Source organism: Hevea brasiliensis, chromosome 9, assembly GCF_030052815.1.
Source record: "Hevea brasiliensis isolate MT/VB/25A 57/8 chromosome 9, ASM3005281v1, whole genome shotgun sequence".
NCBI lineage: Eukaryota > Viridiplantae > Streptophyta > Magnoliopsida > Malpighiales > Euphorbiaceae > Hevea > Hevea brasiliensis.
The window spans coordinates 19,941,251-19,960,375 of record NC_079501.1 but is presented as its reverse complement, the minus strand read 5'-3'; the positions used below and the strand labels follow the sequence as shown (position 1 = coordinate 19,960,375).

At 34.2% G+C, this 19,125-nt stretch overlaps 3 protein-coding genes across 5 annotated transcripts; 1 reads left to right on the top strand and 2 right to left on the bottom strand.

The window, feature by feature from the left end:
- The first annotated feature begins 1,116 nt into the window (after positions 1-1,116).
- LOC110657973 (heavy metal-associated isoprenylated plant protein 37) lies at positions 1,117-2,579 on the top strand. Its single transcript, XM_021815411.2, has 3 exons — positions 1,117-1,313; positions 1,450-1,525; positions 1,704-2,579. The coding sequence occupies exons 1-3, from the start codon at positions 1,278-1,280 to the stop codon at positions 2,417-2,419; spliced, it is 828 nt and encodes a 275-aa protein (XP_021671103.2). The 5' UTR covers positions 1,117-1,277; the 3' UTR covers positions 2,420-2,579.
- Positions 2,580-3,609: 1,030 nt separating this feature from the next.
- Positions 3,610-5,983, bottom strand: LOC110658003 (uncharacterized). 2 transcript variants are annotated; one of them, XM_021815449.2, is made up of 3 exons: positions 5,679-5,983; positions 5,485-5,561; positions 3,610-4,735 (listed from the first exon to the last, which is right to left on the bottom strand). In XM_021815449.2, exons 1-3 carry the CDS (start codon positions 5,765-5,767, stop codon positions 3,933-3,935), a joined length of 969 nt encoding a protein of 322 aa, XP_021671141.2. In that variant the 5' UTR covers positions 5,768-5,983; the 3' UTR covers positions 3,610-3,932. The 2 variants fall into 2 exon arrangements, with proteins under 2 accessions (XP_021671141.2, XP_021671142.2); XM_021815450.2 differs by lacking the exon at positions 5,679-5,983 and adding an exon at positions 4,843-4,961.
- Positions 5,984-6,446: 463 nt separating this feature from the next.
- Positions 6,447-15,088, bottom strand: LOC110658004 (uncharacterized). 2 transcript variants are annotated; one of them, XM_021815451.2, is made up of 13 exons: positions 14,892-15,082; positions 14,651-14,733; positions 13,792-13,849; positions 12,779-12,838; positions 11,756-11,885; positions 11,175-11,410; positions 10,968-11,060; positions 10,820-10,891; positions 9,099-9,131; positions 8,115-8,255; positions 7,735-7,791; positions 6,969-7,064; positions 6,447-6,885 (listed from the first exon to the last, which is right to left on the bottom strand). In XM_021815451.2, the coding sequence occupies exons 1-13, from the start codon at positions 14,985-14,987 to the stop codon at positions 6,826-6,828; spliced, it is 1,215 nt and encodes a 404-aa protein (XP_021671143.2). In that variant the 5' UTR covers positions 14,988-15,082; the 3' UTR covers positions 6,447-6,825. The 2 variants fall into 2 exon arrangements, 1 of the variants encoding a protein (XP_021671143.2); XR_009151313.1 differs by having other exon boundaries at positions 6,826-6,885; positions 7,735-7,808; positions 14,892-15,088.
- Between the last annotated feature and the right edge of the window lie 4,037 nt (positions 15,089-19,125).

Sequence of the window (19,125 nt, the reverse complement as noted above, 5' to 3'; positions counted from 1 at the left end):
AAAAAAATTATTATATTATATATAAATATAAAGTTAAGTCTGTGGAAGAAGGAAGAGATTAAAAATTAAAAATTATATACTGAATCCATAAACATCAGTCTTATATAACATCAAAATCCCAATTGGGGGAGAGTACGTTTTCATGAATGACTACCTAAAACACTTTTGGAGGTCTGAAAGTATTAGAGAAGGTATTTGGACAGCCATAGGCCCATAGCCCCTCCACGGCCCATAAATCATACTGTATTGCCCACTCACAAAAAATATATATTTGTTTCTCATAATATAATCCTCTCCGCCTCTAAAAGTTTTCTATGTAAAAAAAAAAAAAAAAAAAAAACACATACAATGTTGATGTGTTGGAAAGAATTTTCCGATTGGCAATGAGTATTTATAATTAAAAACAAAATTTATGATATGGATGTCTACCATTGGGTTTCCCTATGATTGTTCTTTTGATTAGTTTATGGTCTGTGCATTCTCACCTTGGCTATGTGATCTTCTCAGCCAAAACACCTTTTCAGTAGAAGAAACAAACAAAAAAGAAAATCTCTACACATCCAAAAATATTTTCTGCAAAAAAAAATCCGATTTCAGTTGCATTCCAGATTACAAAGTACCTGATTTCATTTTGGACGTACAATATAAAAGATATTGACAAAAGTCACATTTGATTCTCCTTTCCTGCAACAAATTAAGTGGAAAACTCAAACTGTTGCCTGCTGGAGATTGAGAGCTTTGCAAACATATTAAATTATTGCTACATTAATAAATGAATAAAGAATATGAATACTTTAGGTTGATATTACTTAGCAGCTTTTCCATTTCATGTAATGTAAATCTGCAGTCTGTAGTGTAGAATACCTCCAACCAGAAATTTTCCATAAATTGCAAGTTGGGAACACATCCCATAGAAAGAAGACTACAAACTGAATTAACTAGTCAAGCCCTTTCCATGACCAAACTAATTCACTATGTCAATACACTATATCACGAGAACATGCTGCACTCTGTCTTAGATAAGAAGAAAATTGGCACACAGATTATGCCTGTCAATTCTAGCAGCCTAGTCAAATCACACTTTTCAGACCTCCTTTTTTGTTGTACATCTCTCTCTCTCTCTCTCTCTGTGGGTTTTTCATTAGAAAGCCTAGAGCTTTCTCTCTCTCCAGAATCCAGATGGAGATGGTATTTAAAGGAAAGAAAACACAGTAAAAGAAGCAGCAAAGTAGAGAGAATCTGTTGTTGCATTCTTTATTTATGAAGCACTTACTAAAATGTTGAGAAATAGTCATGAGTTCTTGAAGATTGAGGTCTGCCTATTTTGCTTCTCTTTTCTATCAGTCTCGCCGAAGGCCTTTTTGTTATGCCTTGTTTCTTTTACTTTTTGCCACCAAGTTTGCTTCCCTTACCTGGGTTTCTTTTACTTCATTTCATGTTGTTTTTCAGACACATGTTCTCAAAGTACACATTAACTGTGAAGGTTGCAAGGAAAAAGTGAGAAAACTCCTCAAAAAAATTGAAGGTAATCTTATTATATGCTTACTCTCACCTTTGCCATTTTGTTTATAATTGTTTTTAAGTAAGGTTTTTACTTGTTCTTTTTTATATAGATTATGGTTGTACATTCTATGTTATTCTCTGCCACTATTTTTCTCCCCTTCTTTTGTAAGATTTGCTAGCATATATGATATTGGGTTCAGGTGTATACACAATAGACATAGATACAGAACACCAGGTAGTGATAGTGTCAGGCTGTGTGGATTCTTCTACCCTGATTAAAAAGTTAGTCAAATCTGGGAAAAGGGCAGAGCTTTGGTCTCCAACTTCCAAGCACAAATTGAACCAACAGGTCACCATGGACCAAATGCATTTTCTAGCCAATGACCTCAATGCCTCCAAGAACCAGTACATGTTTCCTGCATCCTTTGTCAACGAAATTGAAGATATTGGGGGCTTAGAAAACTTTCCTTACCAGAATGTTGGAATGAAGGTTGCGGATGCTGAAACTGAACAGGATCTAATGGTAGCAAAAAGAATGAGAAATGTATACATGGATGAGGATAATTTTGCCCGTAATAGTGGATCGGAGAATGATATGACTTCCTTGGGAGATCATGCAGATTATCAAGAAAATGGGACTGGTTTTCTCGGATTAGGAGGCCAAGAATTTGACGGGACGCCAAGTTATAAACATAATCATCTACAATCCCTGATAACGAGCAATATACAGCAAGGCCACCACTATAACTACCCATCGATGCAGAAGAATTTTATTTACGTGCAAGATGGAAATGCCAATAATAATATGATAAATGATTTTTACATGCATCAGCCTTGTGTGATGAATCATGCATTGGCAATGCCCCCACCCTATACTGGATATAATTTCTCTGCACCACCACACTCCTACTTGTAATAAGATTAGACTAGAGGTGGGGTGTTATAGCACTGGGGAAAGTTAGATGGTTATAAAGTTAAACTAGACCGGAAATGTTATTTAGTCATATAGGTATTGGTATGGTATGAATATCTTTTATGAAACTTATCTAATTTACCGAATTTAGAAGTTCTTTCAACATTCAGTTTACTCTGTTATTGGTTTTATGATGCTTTCTTTATTGTTCAGAGTTAATTAGATTCTTTGATTTGGAGAGAATGAACAACAAATATGAGTCTAATACTTGAAGAGTCATTCACCATCATTGGACATAATTCAAATAAATTTGGCAATACAATTGCAAAGTATTCAAACTAATTTTGTTTTCACATCATTGTAACTACGCGCTTTACTAGGAGAAGCCATTTAGAACTAAGTATATCAATCACACCATCTGTTTGTTTTTTCCTAAGTTTTACAACCAAATTCTAAGGATTAGCATTGGTTGGAAAGAGGATTAGCTTTTTATCTTGGGGCCAAACTCCAAGAGCAGTATTTTCCTTACAAATCCTATAGTTCTTTTATGTTTGACAAAACCAAAAAAGATGAATTTAATGTGATAAAAAGCCCATATTTTTCTGCTTAAAAAAAAGAGCTGACCAACGATACAACTCTGTCATGAAGTTATGGTTGTGAAAAAGCTGATTTGTGATTAAAAAAAAAATAAAATGAGTTGCAGCACACATAGCTCCATGAATTTGGAAATTCCGACCAAGCAGTTGTAATCACCAAGACTTCCGGACATTTATATATCCCATTTTCTATAAGGTCAGCTGTAATTAACGTATGACAGTGAAATCTTGTGTCCCTCTTCGAAATAAGCATTCAAGAACTTGAAAAACCCTTCAAGATATACAGTTGCCATGAGATACCCAAACTGCTTAATTAGATCCCTCAAAAGGTCACACCCACTGAATTACTTTCCCAATCCCAGCTTAATAACAATGTTTATCTAGGAACACGTTTTCCTGGCTACAAATGTTGTCTTATTCCAAGAGAAAATAAAATCATTCTTATTGCAGGCAATGCTCTTTTTCGGCCAGTAGATAAACAATGCAGATACCTGATTCCCAAACAAAAACTGCTGCCATTAATCATTAGAAAAGAATCATAATATAAGAAATATATCAGCAGACCATTTTGACACAAAATACTACAAGGACACGAGAAACCAAAAGAAAGCTAACAATTTCTCATTATATATACCCTGTGTGTACAAAATCAGGTGTGAAGTTACAAACAAAAGAAACATTTAAACTATATATATATATATATAAAACAAAGAAGAATGAACTTGCCTCTAATTAAATTACTAAGCAAGCTTTTAAAGGTGATCAAGAAACCATAATTACAGCCATGCTCATCTAAAGTATCATATAATCAGCCGTAATCTTAAGGAAGGACAATATGTGGAGAATGCAAAAAACAGTCTTCCAATGGTCAACAAATGTAGAAGTAATTTGTCTCAATGTTGAGTGGAGAAGACTACCACCTAGCGTTTTTGTGCCTTCCTTCGTCTAGACTGCACCTTCTGCCATTTCTTTCTTGGAACTAGTTTGCTCTTTGGTTTTAACTTCAACTCTGGTGAGAACTTGTAATTTGGATCTCTCATACGCGCTTGTATATCCTTGAAAAACTGCATATTCAATTTTTTAGGTCCTCCTTGTCTAAGCTCCTCATACTCAGGCCCAGAGACAATATTTTCAAATGCTCCAATTAGAATGTCTACATCACTCATGACTTCCCACACATTGATGTAACGCCCATCTGGCCCTTTCTTCAATTTTTTTAAGGCATTCTCAACTGCAAGTTTCCTAGCTTGCTTCCCAGGGGACAACTCTTCAGGTTCATTTTCTGCTTTCAATAGTTCAGAGATTGTGCGATATTTGGGTTTTTCCTCAAATTCAAACAATTTATCTATATACTTGTCACTAGTTTCATTTGGGTATGCTTCTGTAGGAATATCATCATCATCATCGCCTTCGCTACCAGTCCATAGAGTCTTCTCCTCATCACTCCCAGACCATACACTCCATAACTCATCACTATCATCAGCATCAATAAGATGTGAGTGCTCCTTTGCCTGCTGCCTTACTTTCCGAATCTCTTTTTCAAGACGATTTTGACCCTTTTTGGAATTATTTTCATCCTCGCTTTCATCTTCACTTCCTGTCCATAAGCAATCATCTTCTTCCATCTCTTTCTTCCATGCTTTCTTGAATTCCTCATCACCAGGCTTAGCACTGCCAAATAGGTCATAATGCTTGCCTCGAGGACGAGCATATGATCGAGATGCTGCAAAATAGCAAATATAGGATATGCATCATTTTCAAAGATAAGCAACAGCACGCAGTCTTCTTGGATTCTAAATTACTATAAATCCTTCTACACAAGATAAATACAAGTTATTTTATAATTTCTTTGATCTGTCTTGGCTAAGGTTGGCAGTAGTAGTGCTGCGACGCTGCTCCAAATGAGTTCAAGGTGCTAGCAGATTCGAAAAACTATCGACCTGAAATACCTTCGCAGTTGCAAGATAACATTTTTAAAAAACGCTAATGAAGCGAATACTACAAGAAAATGGACTTAAAACTGCTCTGTTTAAGCAATTTCAACCAGAAATTAATAATTCCATGATCAGTATGGTCCCTTTCTATCTTGACAACCAAACGAAGAGTTGGGGGCGATGGATATCCACAGGATTTCAATAGCACACGGAACCCAAATTCACAGAGCGCCAAATGAAGATTCAGACCCGAAATCAATCTTCTAGCACAATAGATAAATAAGAAGAACCGGGTTCGTTTCAGGTAATAAATAAATGCCTGCTATGAGGACTTTTCACAAGCACATGGATTACGCTACCAATATTTCCATTGACAAAACTAGTACTAGGAATTGTAAATGATCTTTCACACATAATGAACTTCGTAAAGCTCATCTAAGAAACAATAAACAGGGTAAAAAAGAAGAAACATGAGCATATCCATTCAAAACACACATATATACATATAAAAAAATAAAATAAAAATAATGAAACTGACCTTGAAAATTTGGACAAAGCCCATCATAAATGTGATTTCTTGAATAATTTATAACAGAGTGAGAAAGACCTTGTAATCTGGGAGAGGTAGAAATGGGGTTACTCATAATTTTCCATTAAATAGCAGCTAATTCAAAAGTATAATCGAAGTAGAAGAAAGTTACAAATATTTTTATAAGCAAAGAAGCGTGTGACCTTAGAGAAGGTGGATGTAGAGAACGGAGCCTTGAGATTCTGAAGACGGAATGAAGGAATGAAAGGAGGGAACAGCGTCGAGCGGCCATCTATCTTAGCCTTCTGCCAACCGAGTTGGGTCTCCACTCACTGATTCACTAGGTTATTTGGCTAGAGCTTAGGTTACTTCGCACTTAAACTGGAGCTTACTTCAACAAAATAATTACCCAGGCCCATTATTTTTAATTTTTAATTGGCATTCTAATCGGTTTTTAATTTTTACCATGCAACATGCACTACCCTACCCTAATAGATTTGTAAAATCATTTTTACACTTTATTTCGAGATAATAGCAAAATTCCATAATAATAATTTTAATTCTTATATTATCATTAATATTAAAAAATATAAATTTTTAAAAAGTGAAATATTTCATAATATAATAATTTAAAAATTAAAATATAATAAAATAAAAATTTTTTAAAAAAATTAAGTATTTCATCTTTGTAAAAAAATAAATCCCCATTAAGAACACTTCAATCCATAGTAAATCTTTTCAGTACAAATAGATTATGCCTCACTCAGGGAGCTATAAAATACCTGTAATCTACAAAAATATATTTATAATTTAAAATATTAAAATGATCGTATTAAATACTAAAATTGCTTATTTGGAAAGAGCAAAATCACTTGATCCGAATGAGTGCCAAAAATCCACAACGTGCCTAATTTTATTTATTTATTTATTTAAGCAAAACCTCGAGGGACCCGCGAGCATTCACCCAACTGTAAATAGCAAACGAGAGAAGGCTTTATGAATTTCTTGACGAGGCACACGGTGATCAATTTTTCAGAACTATTTCCCACCCGCCTAACCATTTTAGTGAAAAATAAAATCTAAGAATAAGTCAGCCTACATAACTATCTCATCAACAACATCAATTAGGCCTTAATCCCAAACTTCATAAACTATCTATATATATATATACAAAGTTCATAAACATATTCATCCTCAAACAAATTATGCTCTAATCCGCCAAGATGATTACGCAATTGATTCGCATGGAAAACCCAAACTGTCCTCCAAAAACCACCTTAGCACTACATGCAACTCATCTCATACTGATATTTGTTAAACACAGTGAAGGGGGGGTTCTATTTTTCTGGTCTAAGTTGCTTCAGCTTCATTATAGTTGGTGTCATCCATCATCTCAACAACAGGAGCATACTGCATAAGATGATAACCAAAATTGAGAGAGAGAGACATGAAAGATGGATGTTATGCCACAGGTAATACACATGTAAATGCACCTCGTCATCGTCTTCAAAGTACATTCCATCCACTGCACTGTTCTGCTGGAACTCCCATCCCAGACTGGTCTCAAGCAGTTCTTTGAGACTCCTGGTCTGCAACATTTAGAAATGAAAATGCATGTAACATTGTCCCTTAGACCGTACAGTACGAGAATATCCATTGATAAAACTTGAAGTTAGTAAGCTTTAAACCTGAAATTTAATAAATTAAAATAACAAATAGATTCATAGCAATTGATTTCCAAGCAAAGGATATTGTCCTAGGTTGTTACAGGTTAAGATCCTCAAATCTTCAAGTCTGTAAACTGTAATAGAACGTTGCACTTGAAAGTTCATATTGAGGGACAACATATGAATCTTTCTTGCAAATGGCCAACAAAGGCAAAATGATTTTCTTAAAGCAATGAAAGAGAATTTATTATTTCAAAATGTAGAAGCAAATATTAAATACACAAATATGACCCAGGAATTTTGCAAAAACTGCTATCATTTTATAAGAGACAAAAAAGGAAGCTGCATGCATTACCATATGAGCGGTAAATTGTCCTTTCAATGCTGAACAGTATGCATGAGATAAAGAGAGAAAAAGAGAGAAGATAACAATCAGTTCATCAAAAGCCACTATAGGAAATTTTTAGCACCAACAACACCAATCATTTAATGACAACACTTCCCACAGTAGAACTTTTGAGCCATCAATATATATATTGCATAAAAGAACAAATAAATCTTAGTAAGAAGAATCCAGAATTGATGTACATACCCACATCAAAAGATCTCCATCAACCACCAAGGCATCTTGCACCAACAAAAAGAAATCCTGCAATTCCGATCAACCTTTAATAGATAAGCTGTACGCCTGTACCTTTAACATAAAATTTACCCATGCAATGTAATAGGACTCTACATTGCTAAAAATTGAATTTCTCCCTCACATCCCTCCTTCCTCCTTTTGGCCTCTTGGAAAAGAAGCTAGCCAAGTTTTACAAGATATTGTACTCAATTTACCAGATCAACTAAGTGCTGAGGACTTCATAAGCAGATTAACATGTTTGAATCAGTGTGACACAATTCAGTTATGCAAAACAACTTTTCTTCTGTATGCATAAAGAAAAAGTGGGTAATTTTTATGCTGAAAGTTACCTTACATAGTCGGTGTAAAAAGCTATCAGCAGAAAACCAAGACTCGTCCAACAATGTTGATACACCTACCCCTGCACAATTTGTTTCTTCTCTATCTTTCTGAAGTCCATATTTCAGTTGATAGTATATGACTTTGATGAACTGCAAAAAATTTATAAAATGAAAAATATTAGGAAGCATAATCAACTGAATTGAAGATGTCTGCATTGACTTCAACTTACACAAAAAAGGAGCAAGAACTTGTACATTAAGCAGGATCAACCATACACACTAAAATTATTACACATGGCCTCATAAACGAGGCAATTTAATCCCATGCCTAAAACCAAGAGTAAACACTGATCTGACCGCACAAAAAGGATAATTAATAATGGCAAATAATTTTAAAGATATGGGACTTCTTAACTGCAATAACTAATTACAATCTCAAAATGATAAAATGATAACAAATAAATTTATTAATTTTAATTTCAAAATGGTTCATATTACATAATTTTTGGGTCTGACATGTTTGTAACTTAACGTTGTATTGAATTCAGATTTTCTCGGTGGATTTGTGCCATCCTTGTGTCATATCCAAAATCACCACACCCTTGATGATTTTGGTGATGATTATAAACAATGATGATTTTGAGACAGCAATTAAGAATATATATATAAAAAAAAAAGGGGTCAACTTGGTTAGAAAAACATAACTGCAATTTAACAGATAAAGTCTACGAGAGAAAACCTAAAATTGAGTGTTTGCACGGACATGAAAGCCTCTAGGATAAGAAATAAAATGGCCTGAATTTGAGCAAAGTATTAAAAAAGTATGTCTATCTATCTGAACTGTGAACTCCATAAATCAGGATAAGACCTCCGTTGCTAGAGTTAATAAACCAATATTTTTTTTTATCTTTGACTACAGTACTTCAAAATCACTACAATCGTGTAATACTCAATAGAATACAAACAAACATTTGACTGATATTAGAACATTACCTTAGTAAATAGCTGACTCCTTGTATGGAATGGCTGAAAAAACCATGAAACCAAAAATCACAACATATCAAAAATAAAATATTATAAAACCTTGTCCAAATCTGGCTGTAACTCCACAGAGGAACATATTTGTAAAAGGCACAAGGCACAAGAGAACGAGGTGCAGGAAAAAAAGTGCTAAAAAAAATTAATTGAGTAAATATTCATAATTGAATCAAAATATTAGCCTCACAATAACCAATTTCAACTCAACTCAACTAAGCCTTTATCCTAAGAATTTGGAGTCGGCTATATGGATTCTCTTTCTCCATTCTAAACGATTTTGGGTTAAATTCTCCAAAATATCCAATGCTTCTAGGTCATGTTGTACTACTCTCTTCCAAGTCAATTTAGGTCTACCCCTTCTTTTCTTTCTATCCTCTAACCTAATGTGTTATACTTGTCTAACTGGAGTCTTCGTATGTCTATGCTTCACATAACCAAACCACCTCAATCTCCTTTCTCTCAACTTATCCTCAATTGGCACCACTCCTACCTTTTCTCTAATACTCTCATTACAGACTTTATCTAATATAGTATGACCACTCATCCACCTTCACATTCTCATTTTCGCAACTCTTATCTTAGACACATATGACTCCTTCAGTGCCCAACACTCACTACCATATAACATGGCCGATCGTATGGCTATACGGTAAAATTTTCCTTTCAACTTATTGGGAATTTTGCGATCACATAAAACTCTCGTGGCACTTCTCCACTTCAACCATCCGGCTTAATCCTATGACTAACATCCTCCTCACATCCCCCATCTACTTGAAGGATCAAACTGAGATATTTAAAATGATTACTTTGGGGCAGTACCACTCCATCCAAACTAACTCATTCCCTATCACCAATTCGGCTTTCACTGAATTTACAATACATGTACTCTGTTTTCGTTCTACTTAATTTAAAACCATTTGACTCTAGAATACTTCTCCAAAGCTCTAACTTTCTATTGACTCCTTCTCGCATCTCATCTATCAGAATTATATCATCGGCAAACATCATGCACCAAGAGATACTCTCTTGTATATGTTTCGTCAATTCATCTAAAACTAATGTAACAAAGTAAGGGCTTACAGCTGAACCTTGGTATAATCCAATTGAGATAGGAAAATCTGTTGTGTCACCTCCCACTGTGCACACAATAGTTGTTGCTCCTTCATACATATCTTTAAACACTTGTATGTACCTAATAGATACCCTCTTTCGTTCTAACACTCTCCATAAGATATCTCTTGAAACACTATCATAAGACATCTCACAATAACCAATTTCTAGTATGAAAATCTAAAAATAAGTAAAATGAAAAAAGAGCAAAGGTTCATAAAATATTCACAATATTAGCATTATAACAACCAATGTCTAAAAAAATTACCACTTTGTGAAGATGAAAAGAAAACCTTCACACATGCACACAATAGAGTTGGTTGTGTTTTGTCCATAGGCCCATGCACACTTATACAGTTATATAAAAGAGAATAAAATGAATTGATTTAGCTCACTGAAAATAGAGCTTACAAAAGAAGCAAGAATGTCATAAAGACAGTACAGAGGGAGAGATGGACAGAATCAAGGGAACAGAAAGTCAACACAGGCCACAACAAGAGATGAAACCATGAAATGGATAAATTATTTAAAGAAAACAAGGAGAAACCAAACATGTCATTACTTACAGCATCAATACAACCCAATAAAAGGCTAACCAAAGACTTCCACTGCAAAAATGCCTCAAGTGATTGGCCCATCTGCAAAATTTTCAAGTAATATAAAGATCTGATAATATTTATTACCACGCGAAAATGTCAGTTAACTTGAGCATACCAAGAATGCGATATAGGAAAATTGCAGCTCTCCAATAAGCAAGTCTTCAGAACCCCCGTAATCTTTCATCAAAATGCTTTCCAATAATTCTGTCTGGACAGATAAATAAATGCATCTACTATCAACCACAAATATGAAATGATTTAGAGAGACACTATCATATAGCAGTGATAATCCAAAGCTCACATCACATATACCAATATGTACCTTGTCAAGATTCAAAGACGTAAGTTCTTCCCCACTCATTCCTCTGCGCTTTATAACATGAGGAATTTTAGTGTAGTAACATCCTCTCTTCTTTGACTTGTCAACAGATGCAGATGCAGATGCTGAGAACTTGCTGGTCTCCAATTGCTCCTCTAAAGCTTTTTCCATGGCTGTTTTAGGACTGTTTTTAACCATCACAGACTCACTTGCAACTGTAATTTCTCCTCCAATGGGTTCTGTGAATTCAATGAATAATTTAAATAAAAGAAGTTATGAAGAATTCACTACTGGAGGAAGTATAATAGAGATATATCATGTTCTCAAAAAAAAATTGGGATAGTTGAACATTTGTAGAACAGATTCAACAGAGACACCTACGAACGCAGATCATCAGGTCCAATCTACATCTATAAAGTGTCTCGAAAGCAAATAAAACAATGAAAGGAATCAAAGGAAATTGAAAAGCAGCAGAAATTAAATGCAGTGTAACTGGAACCCTAAAATTATCAAAAACATCAAAAAGCAATAACAAATGGACTCCAAGTTATAACTAAACTGTGAACTTGATGCAGAGGAAATACCAATTCGTTCAATGACATTCTTCGTAAGGTAATTAGACAACCGCTTCCATTCTCGATACTGACTTAGATTATAAGGACCAAGATGCCGGTCAAACTCTAAGCTTTTAACTGCTTGAGAAAATCTCTCTTCCTTGGCAGGCAAAAAGAAGAAAAGGAAACAAACACAAGAAAACAAAGTTAATGCTCTGCAAAACTAGGAAATAACATAGAGTGAAGCGATTAGAGTAATATTTCCCATTTGAACAAGAAATTCTAAATTGCAAACTACTATGACTGATTGATTTAGGAAATCATTTTTCACTAGATGGATTTTCTCTCCCCCAAATCAAAGGTAAAGTTAAAAACTAAAATCACATAAACTACAAACGTGTATCGATATATCTCAGAAGGTTATGAATCAGGGATTCAGCTGTAGGTAAAAGCAGACAGGAACCTTCTATGATAGAACCTAAACCACCAGAAGAATCTTAGGTCCCTAATCCCATAAAGTTTAAATCCTCTCAACCATTAACAGATCATATTGCACTGAGAAGTACTAGCCATAAGAACTTCCGTATTAACTTCTTCTGAAGAGAACCTAAGTTCATTCCATGCCAAACAAGAAAAACTATTCCCCTGGGATTTTACTGTTTCCCTCTTTATTGGAGCCACAGAGCACACAAACAAACCATATTCAAAATGAAGAAAGAAACCGAGACAACAAGGTGTCAAGGACCAAACCTAACTGTATCACAACTCAATCCAATAAAGGGACTGCTAGAAAAGTTTGTCTCAAGTTAGCTAATATATCAACTAAGAATTTCTAAATCAATTTTAACTTTTATGAGCAAACATCAGGCCAAACTTATCGTGATGTTGCAAAACAATCATGATCAAGCTAGTGCTTTCCTCGCATGTTGGAGCTGGCTCCCATCAGCAAAAAATAAGGAAAGGATTGCCCAAAACTTGGCTTGAGAATTTATAGCAGACAGTATGAAAATTGGGAGCAAGGAATCAAGTATGACAATTGGCCAGAAAGAAAACCTCTTCCTCTGATACTTTCACAAGTAGTTCCTCCTGTTGATCCCACTTACGGACAATCACCTGTTCCAGTCATTAAGAAAAAATGGGAAAAATCAGCACTCAACTTCAAAATGCTTGAACAATTAATCACTCTTTGTTAACAACATTTGCAGATTTTTTATCAATCAACAGCTGGAGTAACTGCTTCAGAGAAAACCTTATTGAGACACAAAGCAGACAGCAGAGTAATGCGTATTTGGCAACACTATGAAAAAAATTCCTTCACCTTGTTCATTCATTGTTTCACTAAGCAGGTGATAATGAATTAGCCATTAGGCCAAAGCAGCAAACTAATCAAACGTTCAAAATCACACGATGTTTCTTACATATACCATTGTCAAAGTAATAATATCCTTGTGCATTCATTAAGAGATAGCATTTAGTTCAACCCCTAAAGTTATTCCCTTTTCCCAGTATCAAACTACCTTCTGCCGCCCAAAAAAATACTCAAGAGATTGGATATGGGTGACTCTACTTAATTTTACATGCTCACCCAAATAATATTTTCCATCTGATATTCCATCTAAAACTTCTTTTTTCATTTTCTTCAAGAATTATTAATGTTTCCTCACTGTGTCATGCATCTGACATTGCATGACTTCACACACTCAAACCAGATTGTGCTCTTCACAGTCAAGGGCTCATTTCAAACCTATATCTATAGTAGCAAAGAAACTGTAAAGTTATACAATCTCAATCCACATTATCCATTACTTGGAATTAATATATGCATAATGCAAAAAGTTCAGAACTACCAGTTTTATCTGCAGAAAACCCATACCAGGAGACACTTTTTTCATTGTTGGCAATGTAGCCGAGAATAATTAAATAGATGATGGTCACCATTCTTTGAAAAATGAAATCAAAAATCAAAGGAAATTTGAAAAATGATTACAAATGATCTATTCAATATCAATAAGTGCAGCAAAGCATGACATTATAGTGAATTAAAATAATTCATATAGGTTTGAGACCTCAGAGGGGCCAGCATGAATAAAGAAGCCAATAATCGGTGAGAACTCCTTCCCATTCCTGCAAGGAAAAAATAAGCACGAAATAGAATAAGAAGGCAATCTTCTGCGCTACTTCCAACAGTTAGAAGATAACTAATTCAGCAATTGGCAATAGTTATTAGTATCAACAATCAAAAGCTTTATAACAAAGAAATCATCAGTACCAGAAAATAACCATAAACCTAAAGTGGGTGCTGATCTAATTCTTCATTGGTTTTATCTCTTCATTTTGAGTAAGTAACCAATCACTAATGGGACATTTAAATAATAATAAGTGATTTCAATACCTAGTGTCAATGTTGCCTATCAAAAATAATTCTTCACTAAAAAATGTTAACATCTTATGGTAAAATACATACAAATTCAAAAATAACATATTAACTTGGCAATATTACTAGCAAATGACATTTGACCATGCCGAAAATTCTTACCTACACTCCCGGGTGTATAATTTGATTTATACACTCGGCCAATAAGAAATTAGCAACCCATGATTTTAGTTAGCATCTTGCATAATTTGGATAGGATCCACCATAATTTTAAATAATGCATCAATTATTGATTAGATGGGTGTATAGGCAAAGTGTACGTAAGAACATCTCTTGACATACAATATTGACAGAAAAAAAAAACTTATATTTTCTTGGCTATCATGCCATCCACCACAGAGAATTCAAAAAAACTAAGCAAACAAAATTACCAATAAATTAAAACTAAACAAATTTCAAATCACAGAAAGAAAAAGTTTCAGAAGCAAATGAGCCAATACACAGGAATCATTCATTCCGATTTTCGTTGATTGAAAAATACAAAAACGAACCTGCTGGATGAACTATAGTAAACAAAATGTGGACCAGGAGGAATCATCTTAATGCCCTTAAAAGCAGGACCAACAGTAAACATCTAAAAAATAGGGGAAAAAGAGAATTAAATAAGGAAATTGCGGTCGTAATGCATAAATATTTATAGCATATCAAACTTAAAGAAAATAAGGTCACATAGTATATAATTTTTCTTGATTTTCTTGGGAAGCAAACGGAAAACAGAAGAATAAAATATACCTGAGTGTCAATTCCAAGGAGGGTGTACTGAGGAACGTCGAGGAGAAGAAGTGTGGCTCCATGCTTCACAAACTCGAGCGCCGTTTCAGGATCCATGGTTTTGTTTTTGGCGTTTCTACTTTCTAGTTGAAGAGAAAGGAAAGAAGTAGAGAGCTCCCTGCTAGGCTAGGTGCTTCCACTAAAAATCCAGAAACATCTTACGCGAGACTTCTTCTCGTATACTTTCCCAGCTAATTTAAGATTTTGGTAATTCCCACTTTAATACTTTTCACTAATTTATTTATTTGTTATTTAATATATAAATCTTTTTTTTTAATCAATCAATTTAATTTATTTAATCATTTAAAAAGTTAATTTTATTTGATTATTTATTTAATTTTTTAAAATACTGAAATTAAGTAAACATAGGAGTGACATTGGCCGCGCCGCCTAAAGCATTTCAAGTTCTCAATTATTTTAGGTAAAGGTACCTTTAAAAAAATAATAATTTTAATTTTTTATTTTCTAAAATAAAATTCAGATTATTAATTAAATTTTATACGAATCAATTTTACCATGTCTATAGGGATGCTAATAAAAGCCAGATTAGATGGGCCGCTTTGGTAGTACTTTTAAAGCATTAGGTAAATTTCAACTATGGTACATGAATTTTAGGATTTGCAATACTATTGTACATGAATTTTAAAATTTCACTTAAAACCTCATAAACTACAGTAAATGTCACTTTAAATCTCATACAACTTACAATAACCAGTTTGAAGGTAAAAATATAATTTGGCATGTACAGGTAAGATTAAGAATCACTTATCCTTTTTTGTCTCTCCTCCAACTTGTATTACTTCACTTTTCCACTCTTTTATCTACATTTTCTCTCTCTTTGATACAGCAGGTTGTGTCCCTTCAATTTCTTCATCATCAGGTTCATTCTTCATCGCAAATTATCACTTGAAATCCATCAATTATTTCTTTTCATAACTCATTATTCACCAATGATTTTACCTGAAGCGTATAACGTAGGTTCTTTTGTTACTGTTCGCTTGAATGCTATTTTTCTCATCTTTATTCTCTCTCTCTTGTTATTCCCTCAATTCGTCAGTTCACTCTTGGTTTATCGATTTGTCAGTTTGCTTGTTATTCCCTTGAAGGATTGTGAGTTTGGTCATTGTTTTTTTTACGAATTTAACATTACCTCACAAATTACTATCAAGTTCACTGTTTGGGACTTTCATTTCTGTTTTCTCCCGATTCAGTTAAGGTATGTTATTTGTTATAGCTTTTTTCGATGGGTATATTTGATTCAATATTATTTTATTTAGATTTTGTTGGAAAGTTTTAATATGGATCAACCCAGTCAAAATAATAACAACAATTGCTTCTCTATAAAAAATTGAAAAAAAAAAACATATTGTAGTATTATTCATATAAAAAAACCCATAACCCATATTATTATAAATATCTTATGTTACCCTAAAACCCATATTAAAAAAGTTTACCCAAATCATGACTGCCCATATCATGCTGTCATAGAAAAAATTTTACCCAAGTGTAAATCTAGATGAAAATTTCATTTCTACTTACCCAATAGTTTGTGCAGCCATAGAACCTTCTTCCAGGGTGTGCATTGGTCCATGATGTTGTTAATGTCGCTTCTTCTTCACATTGGCAAAGAGGAATGCCATTGGGTGATAACCTTCTCCCATTAAACTGAGACATCATCAATTAAAGAAAGAAAACGAAAAACACAAAAATATCCTTCAACTACAAACCTGAAGAAAAAAGAGAGAGTAAAAAGAAATTCGATTTCATCAGAAAGAGAGAGATGAGAATGGCAAGGTATTTAGGATAAATAAAGTTGAGAAAGTAAGAATTAGATATTACATAGAGGAGAGAAAAAAGAAGAAAAGATGATTTTTAATCTTGTTTGAACTGCCACGTTATCCTTTTAACCTTTAAACAGGTTGTTGTAGGTTATATGAGTTTAAAGTAATATTTATGATAGTTTATGAGGTTTTAAGTGAAAATTTAAAATTCATGTACCGCAATGTTACCAACTCTAAAATTTATGTACCATGAGTGAAATTTACCCTAAAGCATTGGTAGTCACTTTTTGGAAGAAGCCCCTCCGATTCTCAGTAATTTGTTATTCCATGACCTGTCTGTGTGGCATGCCTGGCAACAAGCCGCTTCCAAAATCAGATCAATCAAACTTGAATCGGATGGAGACATTGATTTCTCATTATTTGATTTCAGTTCAACAACAATTTTAATTTTAATTTTGTTCTTGTGTATTCAAATTGAATGAATTTAATAATTAAAATAACTTTTAAATTTTCTTTAAAAAATAATAAATCAAATTATTGATTTTATTCAATTCAATCCAAAACTTAAAAAACAAAAATGAATCGAAACTAGCTTTCTAAAAGTAATTCTAATTCAATTTGAATCAATAAATCATTAATCTGATCCAGCTGATTATAATTCAATTCCAGGCCCAACAAGCCCGCACGAAGACCTACCGTGCGGCATCTCCTATCCTAAACCGTGTGAGGGAGGAGGAGGAGAATCACAGGGTAATTAATATTAAGCTCAAAATTAAGTTAACTCATCTTGTAACAATCCAAAATTTTTAAATTATAAATAAAATCAAAAGAAAATATTATGTTATTAATATTATAGGATTTATGTGAATTGATTTTAAAATAAAGGAAAATAATAATAATAAATTAATTAATAATAAATAATTTAATTAAAGTTAATTTATTAAATGAGAATAAAATAATTAAATTTTTTTAGATTATATTTATTTTATCATTATAAGAATTTTATTAAACTTTAACATAATAAAATAATTTTGGACCTAATTGTAAATCTCTAAGAAGTTGAGGGACTAATAGTATTATTAGAAGTTAAAAAAAAAAAAAAAAAAAGAGAAGAAGAAACCCAAAACGCAGTGCACAGGCCCCCCCTCCCCACCTTTCTTTCTCACTCCCCGATTCCATTGTTCTCCCTCCCTTCTTCTTTGCTTCCGGCCACCACCCCCGCCACCCATCGCTGGCCAGCGTTTCCAACCACCACCCCCAACACCAGTGACCTCCGGCAATGCCCCGATGGCGAGCTCTAGTCGCAAAAATGCAAGGAAGGATGAGAGAGAGAAGCCACCGGCCGTCGGAGCTTTGAGCCTCGAATCCCAGCGTTTGCGACACCGGATGGTTGTAGTCCCACTAGCGTTCACCTCCTCATGACTTGGTGCACTTTTCTCGACCGGTGGTGCTTCAAATCGCCGCCGGCAGCCGTAGTTCCAAGGAGAGAGAAAGAAGAGAGAGAAAGTTTTGGGCGGTGGGCTTTTCGGCAAGTTTTCGGTCGATCCGACCGTCGGATCAGAAATCCGAGGCCACCGATGGACTCAGGACGATGAGATCTTCGAGATAGGACCAATCTCGCTCTGATCAGACATCGTTTGAAAAAGGCGATAATCGGACGGTCCTGATCGCTTGGTGAGATTTTTGCACTTTTTCGATTCCCAAAATTTATGATAATTATTAACACAATTTAAACTTAATTTATGTGCAATCGGATCGAGGATAGCTCACCGGCGTCGGGACCGTATTTCAGCCAGATCCGGCTGCCCGGTCGCCCATCTCAGAATGTGATTGATATTATAGTCAATCCTAGCATTTTCAGATGTTCTGGACACGTTTCAGGTGTCAGATTTGACATAGGATAAATCCGAACTCTACATTGCTCAATTTTTGCCTTGTACTGGGTTAGAATAAAATTAATAAAATATTCATGGGTGATTAGAAAATTGTAATTCCTTTTGCGTTAGCTCTCTAATATTGCTAAGGACTGCGGGGCAAAATTTTAGAATTTTTAGATCTTGTCGGAGTGAATTTTTATGAAATGATAATTATAGGGACTAAAACATAATTTTTCAAGTTTATGACTATTGTCTGATTTGGAGGGCCCAGGAGGGGTCATATGATGTTGATGAGATGTGATTGTGGAAATTGATAATTTAAAAGCGTTATTTGAATCTTTGTGCAGATTGGGTAGGTCCTAGGTATAAGGGAAACTCTACCGAATTTCTGGCATGAATTAGGTTGTCTATTGTCTCTTTAGGGTTTTATTTTGACTTAGTATTAATAAATTTATAATATAATTATTTAGGTGATCAAGGTCAACTATTTTCCTCCATTCAACAGCCACAATAGTCATCGGTGTACTGTGAGTAAAA

Bases quoted from the DNA above. Each gene is read 5' to 3' on its own strand.
- LOC110658004 (XM_021815451.2), bottom strand. From the start codon at position 14,987: ATGGATCCTGAAACGGCGCTCGAGTTTGTGAAGCATGGAGCCACACTT. The intron at 13,850-14,650 runs GTTCGTTTTTGT...TTTTCCTTGCAG, and splicing joins TACTATAGTTCATCCAGCAG to GAATGGGAAGGAGTTCTCAC. The intron at 7,065-7,734 runs GTATGTACATCA...TAAATGTTGCAG, and splicing joins ATGGAGATCTTTTGATGTGG to ACCAGGAGTCTCAAAGAACT.
- LOC110658003 (XM_021815449.2), bottom strand. From the start codon at position 5,767: ATGGCCGCTCGACGCTGTTCCCTCCTTTCATTCCTTCATTCCGTCTTC. The intron at 5,562-5,678 runs GTCACACGCTTC...TACCTCTCCCAG, and splicing joins CTACATCCACCTTCTCTAAG to ATTACAAGGTCTTTCTCACT. The intron at 4,736-5,484 runs GTCAGTTTCATT...GCTATTTTGCAG, and splicing joins GCTTTGTCCAAATTTTCAAG to CATCTCGATCATATGCTCGT.
- LOC110657973 (XM_021815411.2), top strand. From the start codon at position 1,278: ATGTTGAGAAATAGTCATGAGTTCTTGAAGATTGAG. The intron at 1,314-1,449 runs GTCTGCCTATTT...GTTGTTTTTCAG, and splicing joins ATGAGTTCTTGAAGATTGAG to ACACATGTTCTCAAAGTACA. The intron at 1,526-1,703 runs GTAATCTTATTA...TATTGGGTTCAG, and splicing joins ACTCCTCAAAAAAATTGAAG to GTGTATACACAATAGACATA.